The 27,837-nt window shown below is 36.2% G+C and overlaps 1 protein-coding gene across 1 annotated transcript in view; it reads left to right on the top strand.

Moving 5' to 3' along the window:
- LOC139696601 (endochitinase-like) overlaps positions 1–15,702 on the top strand; it is a 45,723-nt gene extending 30,021 nt beyond the window's left edge. The window contains exons 3-12 of the mRNA XM_071595407.1: positions 5,065–5,144; positions 6,704–6,912; positions 8,159–8,324; positions 9,385–9,607; positions 11,542–11,665; positions 12,296–12,493; positions 12,701–12,782; positions 13,510–13,721; positions 14,228–14,443; positions 15,577–15,702. Of these exons, the coding sequence (XP_071451508.1) occupies positions 5,065–5,144; positions 6,704–6,912; positions 8,159–8,324; positions 9,385–9,607; positions 11,542–11,665; positions 12,296–12,493; positions 12,701–12,782; positions 13,510–13,721; positions 14,228–14,443; positions 15,577–15,702 (1,636 nt within the window). The remainder of the gene's footprint in view (positions 1–5,064; positions 5,145–6,703; positions 6,913–8,158; positions 8,325–9,384; positions 9,608–11,541; positions 11,666–12,295; positions 12,494–12,700; positions 12,783–13,509; positions 13,722–14,227; positions 14,444–15,576) is intronic.
- The last annotated feature ends 12,135 nt before the right edge of the window (positions 15,703–27,837 follow it).

The following is a 27,837-nucleotide window of genomic DNA, read 5'->3' as shown; positions in this document are numbered from 1 at the left end:
CTGCCTAAAAAAGGTTCCTTCACCTCAGATTTTGTACTCCCTTCTAGCAATCGGTCGCAAATTCAGGATATCCCTCAAATTCCGCGATGGTCTCTTTATTGCCCTGAGTAAATGCCAAGAAAACACTAAAAAATATCATCAACCGCAGCAATTTATACACTGCAAAACAGAAATTTTCAAGGAAATAAAACCTACAGAAATTCAGCATAATATATTAAATTCAGCATGTTCTCTGGATTAACATAGGCATGATTTTAGGACCAGAAAAAATAGCTATAAATCAGCCCAAACGCCCTGAATTCAGCAACGTCGCAAAACCTAGAAATTTTTTATCAAACCAAAACTTTCTGAAAAATAACCCAATTATCTTAAATCAGCAATTTTTCAAGATGGAAATACCCTGAATTTTTAAATTAAAAATAACTGCCGAAATGTCTTATATTCAGTAGATTTGTCCCACTTCTTCAGTCCTACCACCGCTTTGTAAATAGTTTGAAATAAAATTTACCAATGCCTGATTAATTTACGGTAACTGTTACCGTAATTCAGGCTACGATAAAGTTGTTTTCGATGCGTCGTTTGCTTGTCGACCAAATCATAGAATTCAACTCCGGTTCATTCGTGTTAACTGTTCGGAAACAGCAATATTGCTCAAAAACAAATTCATTCCTCAATGAAAGTCGTGACAATGGCATTACTAAATATCTGCTTTGACAAAAACCAAATGAAAGTCGTTGGGGTGGACTTTAAAAGTGACGAATAATCAAGCCTGGATTTTTTTATGCTGATCTACATGTACGGTTGAATTGTTGAGTGACGGGGTTGGTAACTACTGAATCAGTGGTTCCTGTTTTTTTCTATTGCTGTTGTCGTGGAAGTACTTTATGAAAGATGGCTCATGTTAGTGGATAGATTTGGGATTAAGTACTGGGAGATTGTGCGGGTGGTAAATAAATATGAGATGATATTAATGAGTTTCTTTGGAAATTTGCGCTTATGAGGCAGGGCAACGGGATTTTCAATGTCATTACCTAAGCGCATAGGGCCACGCAGATAGCTGCGGGGCCTCACACGGCTCGATATTTAATTGCTAGAGCAGCATTTTATTTCGTTTTAGTGAATGGCGAGATTTGTAATTTAAATACCTCGCAGCTTTTTGATTTTTCTCACCTATCCACAGATATGAGATTTCCTTTATGGAATAATGGTACCATCAGAATTACTCAAATTATTTTTTTCTCTGTTTTCCATTATTATTTATGAATTTACTTTTAATTCCTCTTGGTCACAGGCGAGACGACCCTACCTGAATTTCAGGAAAATAATTCTGATCCAATATTTTTTAGCTTTTAGTTATTTAATAACGTAGCAATTAGTTAGTGCTCGACTTTTCATTTTGGGTTCCAAAAGGACATCAACGGTGTTCTGATTCACCAAAGATTGTCACCGAACAGGTGTATTTGTCGAAAATTTGTCCCTCTCAAACCCATCCATTATTTTATAAGAGCATGAAGATCTGCCTTTAAACAGAGCGTCGTTGGAAAATATGGATAACCTTGGTGATGCACATGTACAAATTCCATCCACGTCTATAAGAAAAAAAGCTGCACAGTATCCAAGGTCAAGAATAACCAACTCTACAAATATTGGCAAGTCCTAGAGAATTACGCCTTCAAGGGCCGTGACGCGCGGTGACCTCGTTTGAATCCGAGAATTTTCCAGATCGCCATTGAAAGTTTCAAAAACCGTCCTCCATATGATTTGCTATGGGGGAGAATAGTGAACCGAAGCGTTAACCTAGATTCTAATGTCTCAGAATCCTTATAATCAATGTCTTCCGTTAATTAAATGCATACCCTCGAGAGATTGATGAGATTAAATAATATTTCTAACACTACACTATTCTACACATTTTAACTCTGTGCTCTGTGAATAAAAATAAAAAAGTTACAACTTGGGCGACATTTCGAAAAGTCGTTCATAAATCAATATATACGATTTATGCGTTCATTATTATTTATACATGCATCAAGTAAATGATAAATCCTGAGCAATATTGTAACGGGAAATGGGAAAAAATAGGACTCCATTATTCGAATACTCCATTTTTCGAATATCTTAAGTTTTTGGCACATAGTTAACACACTTCACTAAACTCTTCCAAGATTACCATAAAGGTTTCACCAACAGCCTTGAAGGAAATTTGTTAAGTGAAAATCAGGAAGTGGGATGAGAAAGAGTTTATATTAATTTACTATGTTGTACTCAGGCTTGAAGTTAGTCCCTCAAACTGCTTATGAAAGAAAAGAGTTCTTGAATCCATAGCTACAACATCTCAAGTTAAATTTTCTTTATTTTAGTATTTCCTAAACCAGTTTTACAGGCAGTGCGCTGAAAGGTCCTTTATTAACATTACAATTTTTTAGCGAATTTACAAGCCCAATGTCGAATTATTTCGGTATCGAGAATTTTACTCTACCCTATAAGGTGTCATTAAATGGACGCGTACCATAAGTAGAGTTTAACATGACCAAGACGACAACAATCTCTATATTTTATCTTGTACGTAAAGTAACAACAATAATTTATAAAGTCAGGAGGTTTTATTGGATGCTCAAAATTCCCTCTCTCGTTTCCACAGCAATTGACTGTATGAGATTTTTTAAATCTGACTAGAGCATCTAATTTGTAACCTTTCCCGATGATTTTTCTAGTCCCGGTGTAAACGAAAGCGTAAACTCACAATTTGTACCTCCAGTAGTGATTGATCACACGCAGACGATTTTACTAATACACTGTAATGTAATAATAACCTCATTTGTAAAAATAACAGTTTTAGGTTTAACTTTGTAGAATTCCTTCATTATGAGAGTAAAAAGAAACTTAACATTTCCACCAAAAAGATTTTAATATTTCACGACCATGGTTTCGATGCTGCGCATCATCATCAGGTAACGTACATCAACATTTTTCACCTTACATAGTCTGACTCCAAGAGGGGAGTGAGGAAGAGGAGAGGGGGTAAGGTAAGGGGAGTAAGGGAGAGGGGGTAAGTTGAGTTTAGGTGCAGCAGCCTATTAGCGGTCTAGGGGAGGGAACTTTTGTGATTAGGTCAATCAACTGAAAACCCCGAAGACCAACATACCAAGACATAAACTAATTTCATAAACTAACTCCACTGGCCCAAAATAAAAGACATCCACATAACGCGCAGAAGCCTTAAAATATTCCACCTATAAGCAACAATCAATGCCACTTTATTTCCCTAATCAAAATGCTACTCTCACTTGTAAAGGAATGCTGAAGAGGGTAAACAGGTTAAGTCCGAACGGCGGAAGAAAACTACGCGTATGAAGATGAGATGTTGTTCAACCGCGAGGCGAACATCTATCGATTAATTGCTAATTATGTCTCTTAGTGACACCGATAAATATGGCGAAGCAATAGCCAAACGATTGAATAAAATTTCACAGAAGTATGAAATTTAACAATGGAAAAGTGGGAAAATTCATCGGTGATGGAGGAGATCGATTAAAAATGGTTCTGGTCGATTGGGCGCTCGGTAGTTTTGTGCAAGATAATGCGAAGTCAATTCGTATATTGAATACATTATGCGTAGAAATGCAGTTATACAAGAAACCCAGAGGCTTTTGCTTATAAACGCTCGATTAATGCGAATCTAATATTATGACCTAGCAGAGACCAGTTTTTACTATTCATTTTCTGGGATCCGTCGTAAATGGATTTAAAAAGGTTATGTAATTAATGATTAAACATAGCCAGAAGCCAGAGCATACAACGAAAGCTTTTTTCAACATGTATACCTTAAGCATAAGGATAATTATGATTACAATATCACATCAAAAGTTCAAAGTTCCTATCGTAGTTCTAATGAAACGATATTTCTTCAATCTAAACTGTGAATCTAAATTTTTCTATAGTATATAATGAAGATGAAAGTTCAAATGGTTGCCAGTCAAGTACAAACACACTAGAAATGCCTAAATTTCGAAGAATAAAATAAGAGTGAACAGTTATGACTGTTCGGTAAAAAACGAAACAATTTATTTCTTCATGAGTTATAATTTTGATGAGAAAGATATAACACGATGACTGCAACAAGAATAAGGAATTGCATACGTTTCCTTACTGAAAGTATTAGAAGGGAAAGCATTCCAGAGAAGCATTACAAAGTAAGCATTCATTACAGTACATTTCTCTTGAAAGACTAAAAAAGCAAATGAAGCAAGTATAATTCTCGTGAGTAGAAAGTTCGATTGCTGACCGTAATGTACGGGTTTTCCCAGTGACTTCGGGCTGTCACAGATTCTCCCCTTCCCTGATGCATGAATTTCTCAGGACTTATATTTCCGACATTTGCAATACGCCTATATCTTTAGAACGAGGTGAGTCCGGGCACTCATCTACCAAATCAACCTCCTGGATTAGCTTAATCAAAAGCCTAAGATATAATTCTTATCATATCAAAAGAAGCACAAAGTTATTGGTGCCAGCAAAAAAAAATAAAGGACAAACAGAAGAAAATACAGATTGAGATTTTTTTACTTTGGATGGTAGATTTTCGTTATTTGTCGAATACAAACTAAATAAATCATTGAACTAATTGAGAATCGAAGAAACCTAAAGTCTGTAAAAGGTGGAAACCGTAAATTAAATGGTATTGTCGTACAGTCCAGACACAATATGATAAATGCCAGTTAATCAAGTTCACTGAGGAAATACCCGTAATAACTCTAGCATCCAACTCGCCGATATAATGCAGGGATGAGTCAGCCGACCTGGGAATTTCTTCCGAAGCGTTCAGTGACAGCTCGGTGCAGAACAGCGAAATTCAGCTATGACGCAAAAGTTATACGGTGCGATGAATTTTTAACAACTCTGTCGGAGTCAATACTGCTAGATGGCGTCAGGTTTTCAGATAAATGAAAATATAAATGTCGACATACGGCCACTCAACATTTGTTTTAGTGAGAATGAAAGCTATTTCAAGAATTGTAAAGTCGGTCTTTTTGATTGTTTACCATCTCCTCCTCTACTTCTCAGGTTACCAAACCTTGCCAGAATGGAAAGAACTGGAATGATCTTGGCGTTCTGCGCCTTTTTTGCGCTGTCCTTCTCTACCGGTGAGTACAATACTGGCATGGAAGTCTGAAAATTTCGCCCAGATTTTTTGTCATAACGGGCAGATCCAAAATTGGTACCCTCCCAATGGGGGGAAAGGGCTCCAAAATGTTCTCATCTAGCAATGACCGGCAAAGTAACCTCAAGGGAGATATTTTGACTCCGATAAAAATTACAAGAAATGTTAAAAAACGAGCATATGCCCGAAACTCATTTTGAATGCCTAAAGTACCCTGAGAATAAAATTATCTACTGTGCTACTTAGCAGTAAATTATCTGCACTAGGATGAGTTGCGATTTTTATCGCGCCAATCGATAACATTTGCTAGGTCAACTCCATTAGCAAAAACCGAATTATAGAAAATGCCTACGGCCCTTTAGGTTCCTTCATAATCTTCTTCATATGCGATATGATTATTACTTGGTAAGTCTACCGTTTAATGCAGTTTTTGAATGGACGCAATAAACACGGCCAGATTTCTCAGCCTCGCCTAGCTGGACACAGCCTGACACCCCACAATACAATAAACTCTTCTTTAATTCCACATACAGTCTACCTCCCTTCATTCCTTTTAACATGCCTATCCTATTCCTAACCCTTCTTTGTTTGTATGCCTCTTGCTCTCCCCTCTATCACAGTCTTCAACGTTCCACCATCCATCAAAATGCCCTGCGTCCACTTTTCGGGTCGCCTTTGGATATCCGACTACAACCCTCTCTCCTTCCGCACCATACTTTCCGTACTTTAATGTTTCCTTTCCGTCCATTTTCAGTTTTTCATCCTTCACGCCCACATCTCAAAAACCTCCTATCGTTTTTCAACGACCATATTTCTAAGCCGTACAAAAGCACGCTCTATTTCAATTATTTTTTCTCGCAAAAGCCTTTCTTAAAGTCATTCGAGTACTCGCATATTTTCTGATATCCCTAATACTTTCACCATCTTGGCCGAAAACGCTCCCAATAGAAGTATCTCGGCCACCTGCCCTTGCTTTTGCCGTTGTATTTTAACGCCTAACTTAACCTTTCTCCATCTTGGAAATCTCATAAAACCTTTTTTGTATAGATTGATTATTATCTCGCACATGTCACACTGGTTTTTCTAATTCACACACTAATGATTTTAACTGCGATAACTGTGATGTAAGTTCAATATGATTGCGACACTCAAATCCAAGGATTTCGTTTTATCATTCGATAAACCCACAACATCTTAAAATGCGCAACACTCGGATTCTACGCGTCAATATATTAACAGCGGAATATCCGAAAAACAGTTTAAGTATTCACATTCAAAATTACTCACGAACTCGGCATTACATGAATAAAACTTACCCGAGGACAACAAGCAATTGCTACGGGAATCGCATTAGCTACTAAATTGTTACCTTCGTCAGTTACTTCCTGACAACCAACCGTGCCTGGGGAACCAATCTAGGAAACAAGCCTGAATGAGTGCTTCATGTGCTCCGAATATACGCAGAGAACATAAAGGAAATCAAGTGTTTGAGAATTTTACGTAAACCTGCAGGAAGGGGTCTAACAAATTTTTCGTTTTCAGCTTACGCCAGCGTAGATAACCCCGTGGCGCCCTACAACGAAGATAGGTCACCCAGGGTATCATGCTACTTCAGCAACTGGGCCATCTACCGGCCAGGAATCGGTAGTTACACGATCGACGACCTTCCGGCTGACCTATGCACTCACATTATCTACGCCTTCATCGGAGTATCCAACGTCACCTGGGAAGTTCTCGTCCTAGACGAAGAGGTAAAGTAATGATCCCTGAAAACGCCATAATAATGCCAAGGGTGGCTCCTAGACCAGTTATTCACTAATGATGACCAAAGGAATATGTTTTTTCAACGAATTTATTCAAGCTAATAAGAAGCAGGCATATTTTTTTCAGGCTATCTTTAATCATTGTTATCTTATCTGAAGTGAGTGAGCGATCATCTGAACACAGGAGTTCACATGTTCTACATTGTGTGAACCAATGTATAGAGACTTAATTTTAGCGTCTATTACTTGTTAGAAAACAGCTGTGGACACTGTGAAAGAACCGAAATTTACCATACCTTCTATTTCACCAATATGACATTAATACACCGGAGAGCCTAGTACCAGGTGAAATTTATTGCAATTAAATATTTGAGTAATTGTACTCTAGAAACTTCACGTGGATTGAGAACATTTTTCTACGCACATATTATATACTATTTACCGTTCTGTTATACAGGGATCCATAGCGGTCGGCGAGTAATAATATTATTATATGAACTTCAAATCACGGATTTTCAAAATATTCTATTCCGTTTTCAGTTGCAACCGAAAATTGCTGGATGACATAAAAATTGTAGCACTCAAACTGTAAAACTTTATTTAAACCGTCAGCGGAACATGGGTAGTTAGCTGAAAACATCACATAGAAGAGAAAGGGTTTATAATTCCATCCCAAACGAAGCAAAATCCGTGGTTCTAGTTACTTCTTTATTTTTAATTCACTTATTATCACACTTCAAATATTGCTTCTTTTTATTTTTAGCCAAAATGTCTCCAACAGTTTAAAATATTTGATAAATGATGCATTAAAAAATGAATCGAATTGGGAAAGCGAGATGAGGAGCCAAAACCACATTTAAAATTAGTGTTTTGCTTAAAACTAGCTTAAAGCGTAGACCATTGCCTCCATATGTGACATGTTAATGAATTTTTAAAAGCTTCAGACTAAATTAAACATTGAAAAAACCATAAATTTGGGGACAAAACTGTAATAATGAGAAATTTTGAAATAAGAAAAAAAAGTCGGCGGTGCGCCTGCAGGGCCGAAGAAAAAGAGCAATTTATGCCCATCACTTAACGATAAAATCACAAAGAAAGTCATGTCAGAAAATCACAAACAATTCTGATTACAAACGTATGTGCATTGATTGGGTACGTTTCTGGGGATTTAATTAGGCCTCCTATATTGCTACGTTCTAATACGTCTCGTTATGTCTTTCAATGCTTCACCTAGAATGACATCACCAAAAGAGGGTTCTACAACTTCACCGACCTTAAGAAGAAGCACCCAGGCCTGAGGACAGAAGTGGCCGTCGGAGGATGGGGCGAAGGCGGAAGGAAGTACTCCGAACTGGTCACTGTCAAGGCTCGACGGGATTCATTCATCAGGAGTGTTGTCGGCAAGTATCATAACCTTCCCGAAGAGCTAGATTAGATCAAATAAATTAAAAAGACACGAAGTTTATAAACAAAGAAAGGAAATATTTTATGCCAGGGTAAAAGGAAACTGGCGAAAAGAAAATGACATGATATAAAAAAATATGCAATCTATTACAATGCCTAAAGACGAAAGGGTATATTCATGTTTCTTATTTTTTTTCTGCTCGTTTATACTTATTAATTCAAGTCTACACATGACATTACGCAAAAAATAAAAAGATAAAAATCGTTTTTAAATTAGTTGAATTCGACGCAAAAAGATAATGTATTGCAGTAAAATAAGACCTCGAATGTAAATTAAGTCCCTAAATGCCATTTTTCCTTCTATTTTTCTAGCAACCACTAGTTTTCTGGCAAATACCTCGTATATCATCAATAATTAAAAAACAAATGTTGCTTTAGCTTTCACACAAAATGGTCAAGTTTTTGATACATAAACTGCACAAAAAATGGGTTCCCACTTATTTTTTATTCCTATAACTATTTTTATTAGACCTTGATAGATGCATTCGATTCTAGTTACTGCTTCGAATAAAATTCCATTGTACGAGGGCAATCCCAAAACATCCTTATGAGCGTACAAAAACTGCCCTAATGCCTAAAAGAATGCATCGACCGAATTAGCAATTATGCAGAAAAATAGAGAAATGTTCAAACTTTAAAATAATGAATCAATTTTTGAAAATGCATGCTTGCTTAATTTCTAAAAAAATTAGAAACCTCAATTTTGGGAATACCCTCGTAACACTAGCAACCAAGGAGTCACATAATCATTTTGCTTCTTTTCTTGCAATAATCTCATTTAGAGGAGAAGAATATTTTAATTGTTATTTATATTTTTTTTAATTATTATTTAGTTCAAGAAAAGATAAAATTTATTTTTTAAATTTTTTTAAGGTACGTAATAAAATCTTCGGGCAACTAAGTTAAACATAGTCGTCCTAATTGAAATACTTGCCCGCCTGAGTGAAGCATTTGGTAACTGACAAGTGAATGCACGACTTTAATTTCTTTTATCAGAGTTCCTGAAGAAATATGATTTCGACGGATTGGACATTGATTGGGAATACCCTGGTGCTACCGACAGGGGAGGAAAAATGTCAGACAAGAACAACTTATTCTACTTCGTTCAGGAATTAAGACGAGCTTTTGATGCGGAAGGGAAGGGATGGGATATCACAATGGCCGTTCCGCTGGCGAAATTCCGTCTACAAGATGGTTACCATGTCCCAGACTTATGCGCGTAAGTAGCCCCCTATTTGTACATACATCTCATTAACAATTTTTTCCATTTTGCTCTAAAACCCAGCAAAACAGATTGACCTTTACTGACCCTTTAAATTCTCAAGCAGCTAAATATCATTTTTTAGATCTTATCAACTATGAACAAATCAAACTAGCTGTTCAATACGGAGCGATCGTACATGTTTTACTTGAAAAAAAATTATAAAACGTTTTAATTTTATCTTATGTTGTTGGGTTGACTGTGTACTAAATTAAAATTGGCTAAGATGAAGTTTACACACCAGGCACAAAATACAGCTACAAAGTATTTGTAATGTTTGAAGAGGAAAAGAGGAAAATCAATTTCAAAGGAATGTGGAACCGGAGCTAGAGTCACTGCTCTACGGAAGTAAACATTAACATCGCTGCTGCCGCTGTGAAGCAAGTTTGAATAAAGTTATAAGAACTGTCATAAATATAGAAAATATCATCGGATTCCACCCACATGTTGAAAAGAGGAAAGTTGAACATGATTCGTGTTTGGCCGCGGTGGGTGCCGCGACATCACATTTGTATATCAAAAATCAATACGAGAAGTGTTTTTCAGAGTGGTTCCCACTAGTTCAGACCAAGCCCCATGTGACTTTTACCTGTCACTCAATGTGAGCAAACATCTTTTTGGCAATCGGTTTTCAGCTTTGGAAGCCGACGTGGGCGAATTTAACCCGTTTCAAATTACAACGGCTCCCTCTGACGCAATATTGGAGTCAAATCAATTAAACTTGCACCACAGACATAAACATTAAGCTAGCATTTCCACGGAAAAACGAAAAATAACCATGGCCGTTAACTTGAGTCAATCAAGTTTATGGACTTGATAATATCCTTTTTCCATTGTTTCGCGGTTGTAGGTACGTTCGTTTTTCGTTTACATCCTATCGTTTCTAAATTAAACTAAAATATCCAATGATAAATTATCTCAAATATAATTATGAACTCTCTTTATTGAATAGCCCTCGTAGTTAGTCGAGCTACTGGTTGGATACTCGTATTGATATACAGTAAATCGAAAATACCTCCAAATCACAACACATTAGATATGAATGCTCATATGCGAATATTTCGATCACCAAGTAAATAACTTCGGTGAGTGAAAGTGCACAAGGCAAAGGGAGAGTGACAATGAAAAGAGGTCTATTCTGACACATGACTGAAATCAACTCCGGGACTTCCTTCTTTGTTAGGTATACCTTTTTGATTGAATATGGTCACCTTCAGACAATTACAAGTAATTATCCACTTCTTTCTTTATTGCCTTAGGATTATCCTCGATTATAATCACCACTTTCAAAGGCATTACTTATTGGAAATTCCGCTATTTCTGCATATTCATTTCATCATTGAAAATCTTAGTTATCAAAATCTCTTTTCATTGAAAAAGGAAAAGTTTAACATTTCTCCTGCTATAGACCCTTGTGAAGACTTGAGATTAATAGATAAGTAATTAGATTTATTAGGTATTTATTAGGTAAGAGATAGGTATGAAGTTTTAAAAAGCATTCAACGGTCACTCATATCTATTTTTAAAGCATTTAGAACTCTTGCTAGGAAGTCCTTGCAAAAATATTCTTTGACATTCTACATGATTATATTAAAAACGATTATATTTATATATTTTCTTGCAGGTTCCCCTTACCTTTCCCCAGCCATTTGAAAAACCCTAACCCCCTCATCCCTTACCCTTTCCTCCTGGTGCTGCACCCCCTGCCACACACCTTTTTGGTGGCTTGCAGGGTATTTATGTAGATGTAGATGATGAATTCAGGTTTGGAGGCTTATGAACACATTATAGTCAGAAGTGCAATTGTATCTCATTTTTGAAACTATAATGTGAATAATTTTGACTCTGACGAAATAGAATAATGTTGGCAATTATATTTTTCCTTTACATAGAATGGTGAACGCCATCCACGTCATGTCATATGATCTTCGTGGCAACTGGGCTGGGTTTGCAGATGTGCACAGCCCTCTTTACAAGAGACCCTTCGACGAATGGGCATATGAAAAGCTTAACGTGGTGAGTATCCAAGCTGTACTTGAGTCATATTACAAGGCGATCCTTATCAATTAAATGAAGATAAGTTCAAAGTTAAGCGTACGCTACAGCCAGAATCCACACAAAAACATTATTTAAAATATTTCTTTTGTATAGCGATAGATACAGACAAATTTATATGGATTATATACATATATTTGTATATTAAAAGATAAGTTCATAAGTAAAAACAATATAAAATCAATATTAATAGACACTAAATTCGTGGTTCAAGTTCAATTGCAAATTTGTTTTGCAAATAAAATATCAAAATTAACTTATGATTATTTCTAACAGCAACACTAACATGCATAACTACTCCAGTTCTTTTATGGAAGGCAGCATCCCTCAACAAATTACCAGATAACCAAAGTGTTGACGTTTTTTCCAATCACATCAACTCTTTTAATAATTTATAGATCAAACAAAAACTTTTCTTCCGAGCTGAAATTCCCAAATCAAATCCCAAGACAGAGAAAAAAATCATTTTCACTATTTCATTTCAGAACACAAAAACAGAATAAATATTCCATCAGTTTTTTGGACTGAACCTTGGCTCAGAATGTGTTGATAAGCATTAAAAATTAATTGATTGTGTGCTTTACCTTCCAGAACGATGGCTTGGAACTCTGGGTGCAAATGGGATGCCCTGAGGACCGTCTTGTAGTTGGTATTCCATTCTACGGTCGCACCTTCACTCTCTCAAAGGGCAACAACAACTACGAAGAAGGAACTTATATCAACAAGGAGGCTGGCGGTGGTGACGCCGGAGAGTACACAGGAGCTAAGGGAACCTTGGCTTACTACGAGGTAGCTTCTGGACAAGTTTAAATTTGGTAGATGTAACTGGGATATAAGATTGACTGTGATCACGTGGAAAAATAATGGGGGATAACTGCAATTTTTTTAACTAGAAACTCTCATAGAGTGACCATTGAACTAACTCTCTCAAATAAAACTATCTGATTGCCACTAATATGTTTTTTCATAATTTGATAACATTTTTTTGTATCTTAGATTTGCATGAGGGTTGATCCGCCAGAAAGTAACTGGACCAGGAGGTGGGATGGAATTGGATTCTGTCCATTTGCTTATCAAGGTAAGATTTCGCTGGTATTATTTATTCCTTTAATTACAGCCCGCTATTATCCCTCGAGGAATATAATTATACTTGGGTCAATTTTTTAAATTACTTGGGTAACATTTTGCAATTTGGAACTAAAAAAGACTAAGTAAACTTTCACTCACATGTAGAGTTGAAACTCAAGAATAAATAATATCTATGTCCATTGGATGATTTTGTGAAGTAAATATTCCATTTAATTTCTCATCGAAACAACCAAAATCATTAGCATTTAAGCATATTGGTGAAATTTAAGCGTACTCCCTAATACTTTTTACAGGTTAATCATACTGAATTTAAGAAATCATTAATGTAATGTGTAGAATTTTACAAATTCATCAATCATGGTTGCTTAAAAAACACATGAGAGATTTTTATCTTTAAGCTGATATTTCGATTTTATTGAAAGGATTCTAAAATTATTAATCCTAATTAATTAAATAAAAATTTCGCCCCAAATTAAAGAAAAAGTTCGAATTTTCACACATGATTACATTGTATGAAACGAAACGATTTGGCGAGGAAGAAATTTAATAACTGATGGTAAATATATACCACACATATTTAAGTTTGATGGTAGTTAAATGACTGATATGTTGCGTACCTAAGAGCCCCGCAAATTTAAGAAACACTGTCATTTATGTCACCCTGTTCCTCTCGACTGTGGATGTGATATAATTTTTTTTTATTTTACGAAAAACAGGAACACAGTGGGTTGGCTACGAAAATAAGACTAGTGTCCAGAAAAAAATGGATTGGCTTAAAACAAAGGGATATCTTGGCACGATGACATGGGCCATTGACATGGACGACTTCCATGGTGTTTGCGGAGAGGTCAACCCCCTGATAAAAACAATGGCTGAAGGCATGAAGGGCTACAAAGTGCCCATCCCCTTGGGAACCACAACTGCCAGGGTGAGACTAGGCCCCTAAATTTGCTTGAGTGTTTATTTTCTTTTATAATATACAGATTACGATACAACTATAGCCACTTTTCGACATAATAATTAACAATTACACTCAATAAAAGCTAACGAAACTAATAGGGTTATCTTGAAATAAACCCGGAATTAACCTACCTCATGCATTACTTTTTGTCATTCCGCAGTATCATTTGAAAGTTTAATTCTATAATCGATAAAAAAATAAATGTTAAATTTTAACTTCAAATAAGTATATTTGAGCTCACTAAGAGCAATGCGCAGATTTAAACACTCCATATCTTTGTTTTTGTAATTTCCACGATACTCTAATGTGCATGCTAAATGATTTCCCTTGTTAAAAATCCATGTAGTATATTTTCATATAACTCGCCAATAAAATATTACCGCAAGTCCTTTTTTTTGCGAAACGACGTATCTTTTGATTTCAATGAGTGAAAGATATCCATCTGACGCTTTTCCCTGTCAAATATTCCTCAGCCGGAATGGGATCGACCACCTAGCACCACTCCAGATGGCCCCGCAGTCCCAACAAAGCCAGCAACTCCACCCAGTGGATACCCAGAAAAGACCACTGTGCCACAAAAATTTACCACGGGGGCAGGGGGAAGCACTTCTTCAGGTGGAAGCCACACACCACCTGCTGTTGACTGCAGCAATGGTCAGGAGTACTTCCCAAGTAGCGACTGTTCGCAGGTGAGTCCACGAAGCACTTGTAAAGTAGATATTTTTTAAACATTAAGTGACCTTTTCGCGGTGTCGTTCATGGTTATCATGATAGAGAAACATGCTGGTTACTCTCTAGTACCATCCACTATTTTGAAATGGCTTTGCATTGAAAACTTACTGCACCATCAAATAATTATCGAGCTTCCAATGATAATATCGGTACAAAGCTGAAAATAGGAATGTACACGGAAAATGTGAGTTAGGAAAAATTTTAAACAAGTATTCCCCTTCCTCTCTTCCGTCTCATCTACACAAATGCGGTGAATTTCAAAGATAATATTAGAGATTAAAAAAAGGTAATCCGTCTGCTTTTCCAACATTAGCACGGTTGAGTGTGTATCAAAGAATATCAATAGAAATATAATAGGATAGAAAATTAGATATAATATAATATAATAGAAAAGATGAATAGTTAACCTATGACCGTGAGCTAGCTGGAATGCTATTTTAACAGTAACGATGTAGATGCATTGGCGAGCACGTACTTCATAGATAAAGACTAGCACAGCAGTTGGCATACCTCGATACATGTAACCAACTATGTGCGGTAAGTTCCACTTTTGCTATGAGCCACACCACGTTTTCGAGCGAAGAACGGTCGAATCCAGCAAGTGACAATTTGCTGGGAAGTTATTACGTTACACATGATATGCAGATCACTCTAACGTTGCCTCGTCGGTGTTATCTTGTCAGATCATTTGTAATGTCTCTTCCGAAGGGGTTTGAATTATATGCAGGCCTCAACACTATGAGTCAGTTATGTACTCTTGTATTTTGAGATAACTCATTTCTTGTGTTTAAGTAAGTGGTGCAGAAAAGAAAAAAATTAAGATCATAAAAAAATGGCAGCGAAGGTAATTTGGATGGTGAAGTTTTAATTGCTGCATACCTTATAAATGGGGAGATATTTTACGGTAAATGATCCTGCAGTATTTTTGTAAAAAAAGGTCTCAAATTAAATCTGGTTACATCTCAAGGAAAAATGCTTTGAAGTTTTTATTGGCAGATGGGCATATTTTTTTGCTGTACTAAAGTAGATGAGTCCAATTTCTCTTGGCATTCTAATCTCTCAATTAAATGTCGTTTTGCCTGTTTTTTAGTTTTACCGCTGCGTGTATGGCAAGCCAGTACTCTTCACCTGTGAAAATGGATTAATCTGGGACCCAAACAGGCACATTTGTGACTGGCCATCAGATGTTCACAGAGATGACTGCACAATGCCATAAAGGCATAATAATAATGTGCAAACCATTGGCTTTTGCTTTATATACCCATGACGATTGTACCTGTATATTATGCTTTAGCATTCCATCAATAAAATAACTGCAAGGTGTTTTGAATTCTAGAATAATATGAGTTATTATACAATATGCATATGCCTGATGCAAAATATGCGCCTATGAGTTAACGAGTACGGTACATATGCCTCCTATAACTCCTATTTAATAATTATACAAAGTATTACTCCAGTGGATTATTCTTAAATGATTTGGCAAAAGCGTTCGCTTATTATACATAGCAAGCAGTTGAATTTGGGATCTAGATCTATTAGCAACAATAACAAATGCTCAAACCATAGAATGGTTATTAAGGTTAAAACTAAGAGGCCATATCCTGAAGCACGACAACTTACTGAAGACCATAATTTAAGGACACTTAGAGGGGAGGAGACGAAGGATGAGGAATAGGGAAGAATTACGAGAATCAAATGTGCAAGGAGCTATGAGGAAAAAACGTCATTCAAAGGGAGCAAGATGGTTTATAGAGCTGCTGCAAATCAATATGCCGATCTTGGTGGCGGTGTGATAACGTCTTTATCTGTCAACTCTGAGGTCACGGGTACACTTTCCAAAAAATATAGGGTTTTCCTCCACATAATTTTTGGGCGATTGCCCTCGTAATTATTTTCATCTTGAGAGAACGATGTAAAATCCCAAAAGGTTGTTTTCTGATGAGTGATAAAGAAATAAATACTCAGATTGTTGGGTCTATGATGACGAATGTAACTACTTTAGCGATGGTGAAACAATCTAAAGAAACATGCAGGTACCAAGTACTTTCGCCATCAGAATATAAAACAAATATACGGATTTATTACGTATGTAATTACTTAATAAAATTTCTATTGAATCAATGTTTACTATAAGCTTCACAGGGTTAGCAAGGCAAAAGTGTCAACACGAGAAAATGGAGAGCACTTATCCAAGTGGAATTTCAACACTAACAAGCATTTTTTAAATTATTTTACGAATATTAAATTAGCTCAATATCATCAACGCTCATCCTAAGCTAAAACAAAGTTTATTGTAGAAAATCAAATCACCTTTGGAATATCCGATCCATAAATAAAAAGACCGTCTGTGAGGAAAAATATCTTGCAGCAAATACCAATGAATCACGTGGAATGGAAGAAATCTCTATAAGGAATAAATGCTGTGGTCAAAGCATCCAGGAATAATGTGTTTGCTGAAGGCAGCATTTTTTCACAAAACATTTCAATTACATAAGAACTCCAGACTGACATGTTAAAAGAAAAACAAAAAACTGTAGTGCTTCGTAATCGGTAAATCCTTCGTCAACATATACCGAGGTATGGCGTAACGCTGTCACAGGCAAAAATAAGGATATATAGTAAATTTTAACAAGCAACGATTAGTTATAGCCATTTGAGAAGTTCATTTAACGGTGATTCTATTAGTTTGAAGTGGCGTAGCTTCAACAGCAAGCTCACTGTGGATCTTCTCTCCTCTTTTCGGTTTGTTAGGTTAGCATACTAGGATGAAAAGGGTCTGGTTAATTTCGGCGTACGGCGTGTTTTTCTCCTTCCCTATCCTCAAGGTGAGTAAATAACTGATTCTCCTGAAAATATAATGGAAGTAGAAAGAGTAGGGATTTGGTGTTGTCCATGTCAAATTTAACTCTCAGATACTAATTTCACACAGTTAGATATGGATATCGTATCAGGGCTTGGCAATTATCGGCTCGGACCATCTCGCCACGGGCTAGTCGAGCTTGAGTACCATTATAGCTGGAGCCCCAGAAAGGCACTCTATATAGAAAAGTATAGGTTTAATTTAGTCCAATGGAGCTTTTCCCAGTAGATTCCGTTATTGCATGCTTATACTTTTCCGAGTGCCACCATAATTCCCGGTATGAAATCAATTCTCGAAATCTCATTCTCAAATTGATTTTTTCGTCAATTTGCAAAATTGGTTGCTATTTATTTCGAAGAAAATCATAGGTAACCAACGCACTAACATATTCCCAATTTTTTATTTATTTCCGATATTACAATTATTTGGCAATATACCGTTTCGGGTAGGTTTTGGAAGGATGAATATTTTTAATTCCTATATTTCTTAGCCTATCCTATAAAGACAAACCTGACTTGCCACTCTACAATAAACGGTTATATAATTCCGCATCTTCCTACTCCGCCCAATATTCCTATACTTATCTGACCCCTAACTCACATGGCTAACTCAGTCCCATCTATCACAATCTTCACCATTCCACCGCCAATCCAAATCCTCCGCATCAAGTTTCCTACCTCCTTTGAATTTCTCCCACAAATCTCCTCTCTCCTCCCTTGCCTTACTAAGCACTTGTTTTTTTTTCTATCCGTCTATTTTAACCTTTCCATCATTCTCCACCCCACATCTCGTAATCTTCCAATCTACACCAATCATCTTGGTTCAACGACCAAGTTTCCGAGCCGCACAAAACCACGCTCCACACCACAGGTTTCACTTGTCCTCTCTTAACCTCCTTACTTAACATCCTTGTCGTCAATTGCCTCGTTGTGAAATGTTCCCTGGCAAACTCAATTTCTCTTCTTCTATTCTAAATGGGTCGCGGTAGTCCAGGGCTAGAGCGTTGGACTACTGACCGGAGGGCCCGAGTTCGAACAAGCCTCTCTGGACACCCTCAGCTACACCCAAGCATTCGCTCCAGGAAAACTGTACGAATAGATTACTATATGTCTTCCTTTATCCGTGTCTGACCACAATATATGTAAAATTCCAATAAACTGCCGGAGATGCCGCAATAGTAACTTTTAACGGAGTCATCCGCTACAATGCATTTTAATGCAACAATTTCAGAGTGTAAAAATCATTCGCCTTGACCGGGATTCGAACCCGAATTCTTCAATTCCCAGCCGAGTGCTTTAGCCAGTTTAGCTATCGAGGCATCATCTTAAGCTGAAATTTTGGGGGCTTTAAAGGAACAAGATGTTGTAAAGAAATGCCGTGCATACCATGTTACAGGCATTCGTAGTCGTGCGCGACGTGCCACAGTCCACGATGTTAAAGCCAACTTTAAACACTTAGGCTGTTTTCACCTTTGACAAATTCCAAGAAACTGAGGGAGATGCCTCAACAGTAACTTTTAAAGGATTCAGCCGCCAATATGCCTTTTAATGCAACAATTTCGGATATCAAGGGATCCGGGTTCGAACCCCGGTCAAGGCGAATGATTTTTACACTCTGAAATTGTTGCATTACAATATATGTAGTACAAATTGATATTTTCCAGATCCCCGAGCATTTTCCGTGCAAATCTATGCCTACTAGGGTGTTAATGCCAGGTGTTCGTTATGATTATAGCTAGTCTGCAGCAGAACTCATGTACTTTCTCCCCGCGGTAATTCCTTGTTCCTAAACAGCAGTACGCTACCTAACTCCCATCTCTCCCTTCGCCCGCCCGTCCAATTCCCCATTACTTTTCAATGTATCCTCCACAAGAAACCCTTAATTATTACCCCCAATTGATCGTATATCCTGTGTATATTTTCCTCCCTATGGCTGCAATTGGCTAGTTCGTTACTTCAGATTTTGCTTCTACAAATAAAATTGCTCACTCGCCTGCTCTATGTTTACTACGCTTCTTCCTACCTTTTCTTTGATACTACTGCCACCACTCGCTCTCTCTCTTCCCGTAGTAGTATTTAGGGGAGGCGACCGACAGCTGAGGTCATTTGCGCTCTAGGAGATGGACAGGAAAGGATGAAGGGTGGAGAGAAACTCGGCGTCTGCATTAGCCTACTCTTTACGAAAGGCGCCATTGGGCCCGCAGCTTAACGTCCCATCCGACGGACGGCGTACTCACTCAAAGTGCCCTCCATAAAGCACCTCAATTAGGGATCGAGATGCCTCTGAAAAATATTCAATACCGCCGGGGTTTGAACCCGAGCCCTCTGGGTGGGAAGCCAGTACTATAGCCACCGCACCAATCCCAATCCCCTCTGTCTTCCCTCCCAATGTAAATTGTTCTATAATTATCGCTCCAACAGTCTCTATTTTCTTTCAATTTCACCTCGCACAGTTCTAGCATGTCTAAATTTATTTTCTCCGCATTCCGTTTTTAATTTTATGATTCCCCAGTCCTCAACATGGCCCTTTTTTTCAATTCCCAATTCTGAGTGTTTCGACCATCTTCTGTGTGTTCTGTGCTCTGGCTTTCACTTTCGCTTAGCAAGGATTTCGTGAGATGACGACCGCGGGAGCCTTTTCTTTCCGGCTGCTGGGCACGACACACCGTCCAGCTGAGTAAACTTTTTTCCAGAGCTCATAATTAAGTGTGTCCAGCATGAGGTCGCGGTAGACAGCGGTCACTAGAACGACCGATAGCCACATTTATCAACCCGAGGGTTGGATTGATAGATGAGGATAAGGCTCACCTAGTACTATGCCAAACCGTATGTGATTCACAGATCAGGGTTTGTGGTCAGTTTCTTTGGCTCTACCGCCTGTGGTTTCTCGGGAAGACCTGGTAACCAAAAACTCACACTGCTTGGGTGAAGCAGATGATACACAGAGGCTAGCCCTGGAATCGCACTGGGCCCTCTGGTGAGTATCCTAAGACTTTGCCACTGGACTACCCTATTTCGGATACATTATTTTCAATTATGCCACAGTAAAAGAGAAAACATTAAAAAGTTGCATATTTTGCTTTGTATTACTTCTGAATATAGGACTACAAAATGCATTCTCCCGATTATAGCAAAGATTAATTAATTTAATTAATTTAGGATACACAGAATTAAAAGAGCTAATTTTTACACGTTAATAGTAAAATCTTTGTGCAAATACACTAAGGGGAAATCATGGATATAAGTACAGAGAGACAAATGAACAAATATTCTAAAATTACATTTTTAATGGTACCAACGCAAAAATAATTAGTTTGAATAGGAAGTTTTAGTCGCATAAGAAAAAGGAAAGTAGAGTATTCACTTTATAATAACAACTAACATGGTTGCTATTGTATTAGTGCACTTAATAATATTCGTTAAGATACCATGGTTGGCTAGAATTACCAAATTAAATCAAATTTTTAGCAGTGAAATTGGGACCTTACCAGAAACCCCCAGAAAAATATTATCTCTACCCTGAATGTCTGAGGCTTGCTGTAAAATAAAATAAAATTCTAGTAAGCCTAAATGGGTTAGCATGTGGTGAAAAAACTTTACAGAACAAATTACCTTAGATGTCAGTTGAATACCAAAATAGCAGAATGTTGATCTTTTTCACCAGATCGTCCTGATAAAGTTCAGAAGAGCACAAGGAAAGGAACTGACCCCTATCCTCTGATGTGTGCATTCCATATGCCACATAGAGCTATGTAAATTTGATCTCTACTGCCACCAATGGAAAAATCGTAAAGCTAATCATTGGAGTCATTAAAAAGAGGTGCACTAATGAGAAATTGATTGAGTTATCTGCATTATATTACTCGTTCACACAGCCAAGGTATAGTATTTGACATATTTCACTAAGATTAACATCACAAAATGAGATATCCACGACTTAGCTGATACTAAGATATGCATGTAGATTGCCAAGGTAAGTCATTGAGGGGAGAGAAATTCCCTGAACTTGTTGCTCACAAGGCTTGCATAGATACTCATGCATTCAGCAAGTATTTTTTGTTTGAAGTCAAGTCTTTCTATGAGGGAGGACATAACAAAGAAATTAAATAAAAGCAAAATCAAAATTTAATGGATCTAAGTATGAATTTTAAGACCTGTTTTAAAATGCTGTTTAGCTTTGACAGCTTATCAAATATTTAATGGCAATAATGTATCATATGACACCAAGAGAGTGGTCAGTTACAATTTCAAGCATAAAAATGGCAAATTAACAACCCACAAAATTGAGACTGCAACTGCTTCATTGACCTTTCCAGCCAGTGTTCACGTTTAAATGCAAATGCCCTATATTTGGTATTTCACTTCACCATAAATGTTAAATGTAAAATTAACCATAAATGGAGCCATCCACTAATGATGTGAAATGTACAGCAGACTGCATGGATGGGTGGATAACAAGAAAATTTGTGTCAGCATTCTGTCTTTGCAAGCAATGTAGACTCTAATTTTTAATAAATTCTTGCCACCAAATATATCTTCTCATTAAAACTTTTCAGATTTAAATAACAAACAATTTAGCTAATTCATTCAACTCCAATAGCTGTAACTATATGTTTATGTACATATTTGAATGCATTACAATGCTAATTAAATTTTTTATTCAGGTGCACTAGCAGTTGAATTAGAAAATCGTATTGAAACACCTAAAACTGAAAATCTTTAACATTCTATTTTCTTAAGTACACCACTTATTCAACAAAAAACAAATACTCAAGCAACAGCTATCGAGTCATTATCCTAAGCATCTATGCCAAAAAATGGTATCAACGGATAAGTGAAAAATTTTTTTGACTGTTAAATCAAACCAAGGTGAATATTATTGTATTCATTTAAAAATCATAAAAGTAAAAGAGGGAAATGAGATGATGGCACATTAAACCAATATTACAAATTTCAATTTATATAATATGATGTAAATATAACTCCTTGAAATAAATGAAAATAACTGCAATTTACTTAGCTGAAAAAATTGTGACAATGTTGATGAATAAAATCAGAGTTGACAGACACATGTGTGCACCATTTTCACAGACTTAAGGAAAGAAAATCAATTTGATGGAGGGTGGAGTAAGAGGAAAAGTTTCTTAATCATGAAGGTGCATATGCTTATGGCTGGGGAGGAAATATCTAATTAAAACTTAACCTGATTTACTTTCTGCAGAAATAAGTTGCACATTTGATACTGAATTCAGGGTTTAAGAGATCGCATGGGCAGTACCTGAGTCAAAATAAGATCTGAAATATTATCAGTGCATAATTCTAATCAACTTTTGTTTGTTTCACTCTGACTAGTCTGAAACCATGACCGATGAACAATAACTTGTCTAAACTGAAAACTAAATTAACTTTTTGCGAACATTAAAACTCTAAGAATGGCCAGTGAATAGTGAATTTTCATGTGTCTTCCAAGCTAACCATTAAAATATAACTATATAATGCATGAATTCAAGTAGGTAGGCTCCACATACAATTTCAGTTTGTTACAGTGAATAATTTCAAAATTCTAACTGAATATTTTATGAGATACTGCATATAGGGTTTTACCAGAGAGTTGTTGAAAATAATCAATTAGTTATCTCAATATTAGTCATTCTTAAAATTATGGATATAAATTTGACAAATTTTACTCAAGGCAATTTAATAATATGAACACATTTTTAGATGGAACTGCCTAAATAATGGTGATGATAACAGTTTGCAGAATTATGTAGTATTGCTGATTCTATCCATGTGATTTTGCATGTCTTTCTTGGGCACTAGGATGAATTAGTAGATGCATTCAGTCCTTTTTATAGGAGACCAAATGACATGAAAGAGAATGAGCATCGTAATGTTGTGTTAAACTATACAATAAGCTTTAGGTTTGGCTTATTTTAAGGCTAATATTTTGCCAAAATTGTATGGCTAGTAAGTACATACTGTGGGAAAAATGGAATCTAGTATCTATAATCTTCTAATTAAATCATGTACATGCTTAGATCTTCCATAAACAAGCAACACTTTCCATGGACAGAAAATACTTTCCATAAACAGTACAACAATACCAAGCCACTGAGGGATTATTTTATGTTGATGACAGTCAAATTTAATGAGTTATTTCCAGAAGCAAGAGTTCAGTGTATCCACCCAGCATAATATATGAAATGTGGAAATTCATTTCCTTGGGTTCTCTCATTTCAATTAAAAGGATTCAATCACCCAGAATGCACTTGTATGCTCCATAGATTTTGGGAACGCATTAGTTAGAGTTAAATTGGCAAAATAAATGATTATTTTGCAGAAGATATGAGTGAATTGGAGGCATAGATGACTCATCTGGAACTTATGAATAGTATCTCAGATAGCACATGTGCAGAGAGTGAATGGAGTGTTTGACTTAGCGGTGTTAGACAGGGGAGTAAGACAGTGATGCACTTCATCAATTGTCTTTTCAACTCATGTATATGCAAATGAAATGTCGAGCAAGGCATTGGAAGGGCTGAAATGAAAGTATGCAGGAATATCATCGAATAGGTTAAATTTGTGGATGATCAAGTGTAGGTTAGCCAATCAGCCAAGGGATACAATCATTATTTAGCACATTGCAGAACCATTGTGATAAGTATGGGTTGAGATTCAATCATAAGCAAATTAAGTTAATGAGATTCTCAAGGAATAGAAAGACTAAGACAAACAATAACCTTGACAGACATAAACTAGAAAATGTGGAATAACTCTCCTATTTGCATTTTATTTTGGAGGAGGGTGGACTGAGTAATAAGGACAGTAAAAGAATTTCACCAGGTATAAAGAGATTCTACAAAAAGATGTTGGTGGATGACAGCCAACTAAAGTGAACATTTAAAGAAAAGACTCATCAATATTTTAATATGGAGTGTATTTTCGTGTGGCTTGAGAAAATGGTCATTGAGGAAAGATGAGGAGCTAGAATTGGTTGCTTGCAAGATGTGAACAATGAGATGAATGGAAAAGTAAAATAGACAAAAATAACACAATCCCAGAAGTCCTGGGCATAGTCAGAGAAGAGAAAAGGTTGCTGAAGAAAGGAGGGTTAGTGAATTTAAACTCATGAGGTACTGTGTGGAACTGGAATACTGAAGACAGTTATAATGGGGAGAATGCTGGTAAAGCAGGTAGATGAGGGGAAAAACTGAGCACTTTGGATGGAATTAAGAGAGGAAGAAAATATACAGAGCTATAGAAAGAGTAATTATCATTCAGAGCATGGGATTTAGAGATATTTTGTACCATGCTGGAAGGGCTTAAGTGTACAGGGTAGTGTCAGGATTCATCAAAAATCTAAATCAACCCAGTAGAGTACTGCTACTTAAAATAATAATAAATTCAATCAAAATTAAACTTTTCTGTCCTGAATTTCACAATGGACATCCTTCTTTAAATATAAATCAGAACATATTTGATTGTTCAGTAAGACAAAACAATCTACATATCCCCTACCCACTTATAGTATAAGAGCATTATAAATTTCATATTTTTCTTGACAAAAAAGGGTGGTTTACTTTCTATAATGATGGTTTGAAACTCTGCATGCAAATGGGCTTTCCTGAAGAAGATCACCTCGATTGTAAATGTTCCATTTTATGTTTGTCCATTCACTCCATTTAAAGGTAGCAATAACTATGAAGAGGGAACCTATATTGTCAAGTGTTAACAAAACAAATGGACACTCAGAAAATTAGGGTTAACTTAAAGATATACATGAGTATAATTTTTTAACTTACTAGATCCATGCGTAACTTTGTGGAAGTTATATACATTCTAAGAAGTAACAGAAATGGTACTTTTCTACACTATTTATTAAAATAAATGCTACCAGCTTCACTTTAATATGTCAGAGGCCAGTAGATGTTGGATTGACGTGAAACCAGCCACATTTATTTCAATCGAAAGAGCGTGGAAGTATATCATATCCGATACTATTAGTAGTTTTAGGAGAGGCAACCTACAGCTTAGGTCATTTGCACCATTAGGGATTGATGGGAAAGGAGGAAGGGTGGAGAGAAACCCAGTGTTGGCATTAGCCACTCTTATCAAAAGGTGCCAAGGGGTCCGCAGTTCAACATCCCATCTGACAGCATACATACTCAAAGTGCTCTCCATAAAGCACCTCAAGTAAGGAATCGGTTATCACTGAAAAACACCTGCCTTCTCCAGGATTCAAACCAGGGCAGAAAGCCAGTACCTTCGCCACCACACAATCCTGATCCCTTATGACCATTACCTATTTCAATAACTTTGTTTCCCTAATTAATATTTCCAAGCAATATAACATTCTCTTATTCAACCACTTTATGCCAGCATCAACACATTAGAAAATAATTTGCATCAAATCTTTATAGTGTAAAGGATACCTGAAATTTAGGGGAATAAACAAATTGAAAAAAGCAACTTAGAATCTAGTAAATAATTCAAATACACAATTAAATATCAAGCAGTTGCTATAAAATATAGAAGGAATCCAAGACATGCCATCATTATTCTCAGCAATTAATTTTTTGATTTTTCCATAATACTATACAATGCGCTCTATCAGACAAAATCTTTGTCATAACTTGATAAGGAAATTAATACTACTCATTAACAATTTCTTTACATTAAATTTGGATTACAATTACATTTGTATCGAATTTGGAAATCAAATGCCCCTTTATGAATTCATTTAGTGCCCTTTTACACATGGATCGCGAAGGAAGGAAAAATGTTTTCCAGCCTGCTTCCTCCGGAGAAACGACTTTTTTTTTTGGTGAAATGAAAATTTGAAAAAAAATACCACTGAAAAACCACCATATTTCATTAATAAATGATAGATACTACACAGATTTAGCTAAAATATGCTGGTTTTATGCAATAAATGCAATTTAATAAATAAAGGATTTTTCACGAAAATGGTTTAACTGGCAGTGAGATATGGCATATGCAAACTTCATACATAAAATATTTATATTCATTCAAATGACCATGTTTCCTGCAGATTAAAGAAATATTCTACTTTGAGCTACTTTATTCCATTCCCACAATTTGAGCATGATATCACTTTTATGTTACCCCCTTAATGTAGAAACACAACAGGAGAACTATGAAAATAAGCAAATGTTGAGGAAATGACTGAATGGCTTAGAGCTGAGGATTATAATTGAGTACATAAATATGAATTACTAGCGAAGATGACTTCCACAGAGAAAGGTCAACCCACTGATAAGGAGACTGGCTGAAGAAGTGGAAGGTTACAAAGTGCTTGAAACCTCAATAAGAGCAATTGTAGTTTCATGCAAAGTGAGTGCACATGCATTATTTTGTAACAAATATAGGGTTTTTGACATGTCTTTCTTCATTTTATGTTCATCATGATAGTACATAAAAAATAGACTAAATATTCTATCACAAAAATACAGTGGTTTTAATGTACTATAGACCAAGAATATCAACCAACATTTTTTTTAAACTTTATCTGACCAAAAATATTACACTCTTTGTATATGTGACACCTGTATTTGTTTTCTGATACTGCAGAACATTATGGATAATTCTCAAAGGTTAAAGACTAAAAGCTCACAGTGGTTATGTTTCATGTTGGATTTTAATTTATAAACGACAATCACTAAATGCTCACCAATAATGATTAATGTCAAGTATTATTCATAAAAAATGTAAGTTATCATTCATAAAAAATCAAATAAAGAGAATATATTCTATGGTATGCAACCCTAAACAAACCACGCTTAGCAATCGCAATTACCATGACCCAACATTAATTAAAATTTAGTGATTTGAATGAGTTGATGGTTGGTGCATAGAATTCTCCATCCCATTACCCAGCGTCAGGTCCCATATTTTTTATTGATACATCTGTCTGTTCTTCAGCATTGTGTGGAGGGCACTTCAATTAGTGAGCATACTGTCTGCACTATGCTCTCTTCTGAAACGTTAGAATGTGGACCCAAAGCCTCCCCTCTAATAGTAGATTTGCTTAGGGGTTGAGTTCCAAATCTACTTAACTACATTTGATTTCATTTGATTTTTATTTAGCATCCCTTTAGCCACCTAATGGAGCAAGTCGATCGCATCCATCCCCTGCCTTTCCTAATACAATTCACTACCTTCATATATACATAAGAAGAAAGAAAAGAGTCAACTTCTAGCGACTTTTCCAGTGGGTAGAATAGAGTTTTTCCAATAGAAATTTATCATTAGAAAATGCTTAATAATCTCATAAAAAACACCAAATTTATTATAAGAATCAAAAAAGCATTTTTTCGCTGAAGTTTTTTTTTAAGTGTATTATCAATTTATTTCACTGACTAAACCTACTTCACACATTTAGAAAGGCAGCGGGAGAGAGCGATTTGCAGCAGCACAAATGGCTAAAATTCAATAGAATTTAAGGCGTCGAAATACTATAAAACAATTA

The sequence above is a fragment of the Hetaerina americana genome, unplaced genomic scaffold (assembly GCF_022747635.1).
Source record: "Hetaerina americana unplaced genomic scaffold, ioHetAmer1.1.p SCAF_7, whole genome shotgun sequence".
NCBI lineage: Eukaryota > Metazoa > Arthropoda > Insecta > Odonata > Calopterygidae > Hetaerina > Hetaerina americana.
This window is presented reverse-complemented; position numbering and strand designations above follow the sequence as displayed.